The sequence below is a fragment of the Otolemur garnettii genome, unplaced genomic scaffold, assembly GCF_000181295.1.
Source record: "Otolemur garnettii isolate 467f Iridium unplaced genomic scaffold, OtoGar3 scaffold00011, whole genome shotgun sequence".
NCBI classification, from domain to species: domain Eukaryota; kingdom Metazoa; phylum Chordata; class Mammalia; order Primates; family Galagidae; genus Otolemur; species Otolemur garnettii.
In genome coordinates this window covers 17951157-17953879 of record NW_003852406.1, presented here as the reverse complement: position 1 = coordinate 17953879, position 2723 = coordinate 17951157, and the positions used below count along the sequence as shown (strand labels likewise).

Here is a 2723-nt window from a genome sequence, read left to right as displayed (position 1 = left end):
CATTAAAGTGTACCAGAACTTTAAAGAGTCCTTACAGTTAGGAGGTTGTCTTGTCTTCAAACATGTGAAGTTCTACCTATGATAATCAATTTTTTCTCCTCCCAAATATATTTAATGACAAAATTCCTCCAATTCTGATCGATTTTATTTTCATTATTATATTAAAATCAACAAATATTAAATTGCCTGCTCTTGCAAGAAAAAAAAATTTCTTTTTCTCAAGTCATAACTCACCTATCTTTAAGGGTGTATGTCTTTTCGTGTCTATGTATATAGTATATATAACATAGGCAGGATCATATACAGTTGTACTTATAAAAAAAAAATCAAACATCAATTACTAAAAATAAAAACCAAATAAAAAAAGAGTCCTTGGCCCAGCACCTGTGGCTCAAGCGGCTAAGGCACCAGCCATATACACCTAAGGTGGCGGGTTCGAATCCAGCCCGGGCCCACCAAACAACGATGGCTACAACCAAAAAATAGCCGGGTATTGTGGCAGGCGCCTGAGATCCCAGCTACTTGGGAGGCTGAGGCAGGAGATTCACTTAAGCCCAAGAGTTGGAGGTTGCTGTGAGCTGTGATGCTATAGCACTCTACCCAGGGGGACAGTTTAAGGCTCTGTCTCAAAAAAAAAATTTTTTTTTAATATTTAAAAAAATTAAAGAGCCCTTATAGTTAGGAAGGCTTTTAAAGTTCTGAGATTTATAATAATTTAGATTTATTTCTTCTGCTTTTAGTTCTTAGTTTTTATGAACTAAGGCAGGAATTTATGATTTCAAATAAACATAAACTCTAAGGAAAGTTTTTCATAAGGAGCAGAGGCTTTCCCACCGTTAGACAGAAGGCTTTACGGCAACCCTGGGTTGCTCAGAGGACATCGTTACCTTCTTCCTTCCTTGCTTGCTGTCAGTGGTTATTATCATCTCTACAACTTCTGCATAAGGAATGTATTAGTGAAATTAGTAAAAGTAAAATGAGCTTCTTACTCAATTTTAAAAGCACTCCCTACATAGTAATCTTTCTCTAACTCTACACTACTCTTTTGGAAACAAGAATTTTAATAAGAACTTTAAAATTTTTTAATCATTGAACTCAACCCCCTGTATTACAGACCCAATACTTACCTAAAAATAACATTATAAGATAAATCTGAAGAAAAAAGGAAAATCTAACTTTGATTTTCACTGGATATGGCAACGTAAAACTGAATCTTCCTGTTTCATTGAATATTGGAATGGACTGAATCACTGCAACAGCTGCAAGAAGAAACAAGAACTTGTTGGAAGCAAATGAAAGTCCCATCTAGTGACAGTTCCAGGCCCTAGACCTCAAAGTTTCAGTTTTGGATTTATTGGAAAATTGGAAATCCTTCCTCCTTCCTTTGTAGAAAAAGCTCATTCCTTTTTTCCCTCCCCCCTTTTTCCCTAAGAGATAAGTTTCCATGCTGTCAACAGAGACATGAATGAGCAATAGTCATGGCACTGGACTTCAGTTTCCTATTCTAGAGAATGGAGTAAAAAATCCCTACCTAACTCATTCAAGTGTTTTTCAGAACAAAATGAAGTTATCAGTAAGACCAGCTTTGGAATATTAAAAATATTCTATAAATTAGAAGTATGCAGTATAGGCCCACATGGCTTCCTAACCTTTCCAAATGAGCTACTTCCCTGGAGCAGTGTGGGTACCAAGAGTATGAAGGAAGCTGCAGGAAAGAAATCCCTCCAAAATCCAATTCTCCATTTGTCAGAAGGCAGGCAGAGAGGGAAGAAACGGCTGAGCACCTATGAAACCTAGAATTCCTGAAGTACCTTCTGCCAAACATCCCAGCGGATATAGGGGAATCCACATGGTGTAACGAAGCCACGTGATCACTTTCCAATCCATGTCAATGCAGCAAAGCATGTAGAAGGGGTACCTAGTGAAAATAAGCAATTCCAGTGTTAAAAGCCACTTCAGGTTCTAAATGCAACCCTAGAATATAATTCAAGTAAAAAAAAATATCCTGGGCCTTCAACCCACAAACTCCCATTGCTACTCCCTAACTGTTCAAAGGATGTGGACTCTCTCTAATAGAAGACTAAGTTAGGTTGCAAAGGAACCCTCTTTGTTTAGTATGTGGACTGGATGGATGTTCAGAAGGCTTTTGGCTTTACTGCTAGTTCTGATCTATGTTCCCAATGGGTAAGGAAGTCAGACACTTTAGATAAATGAATTGTTATCAAAATTGAAATATACAAAAAACATCTAATTTAGAATCAGATATGCTCTTTTCTAAAGGAAATCTCATAAGAAAAGAAATTTGTTTCTTCCCAAACAGTAAGTTAACATATGGACCTACAATGTGCTTCAACCTTTGCATTAAGTATTTTGGAGGCACACTGGGTGCCATGGGGCAGGGACCGCGGTCAAGACACAACCTAAGGCTGCTCCTGCTTGTTCTCCCTCTCAATGACTAACTTTGTCAAAACACCACCAAACTTAGAGCTGAGGAGTTCATTCACAAAATTCGTGCTCCACTTGACTAGGAAGAAATACAGAACATGTACAGTCTGGTAAAGACCAATTATAACTGGATAAAGTTTTTAAGAGTTATTTCTTCTACTGACGAGTGAGAACAGAAAAATTAGATAAGCAAACAATCAAACTTCAGTAATCTTATAGTATATAAGATTCATTTATATCATCCCTTCTAGAAGGCTAATCTTTTTTTTTTTTTTTTT

The 2723-nt window shown here is 36.9% G+C and overlaps 1 protein-coding gene across 1 annotated transcript in view; it reads right to left on the bottom strand.

Moving 5' to 3' along the window:
* HACD3 (3-hydroxyacyl-CoA dehydratase 3) overlaps positions 1–2723 on the bottom strand; it is a 48627-nt gene that overhangs the window by 4722 nt on the left and 41182 nt on the right. Inside the window, exons 9-10 of the mRNA XM_003784435.2 lie at positions 1812–1918; positions 1128–1259 (exon numbers count right to left, since the gene is read on the bottom strand). Of these exons, the coding sequence (XP_003784483.1) occupies positions 1128–1259; positions 1812–1918 (239 nt within the window). The remainder of the gene's footprint in view (positions 1–1127; positions 1260–1811; positions 1919–2723) is intronic.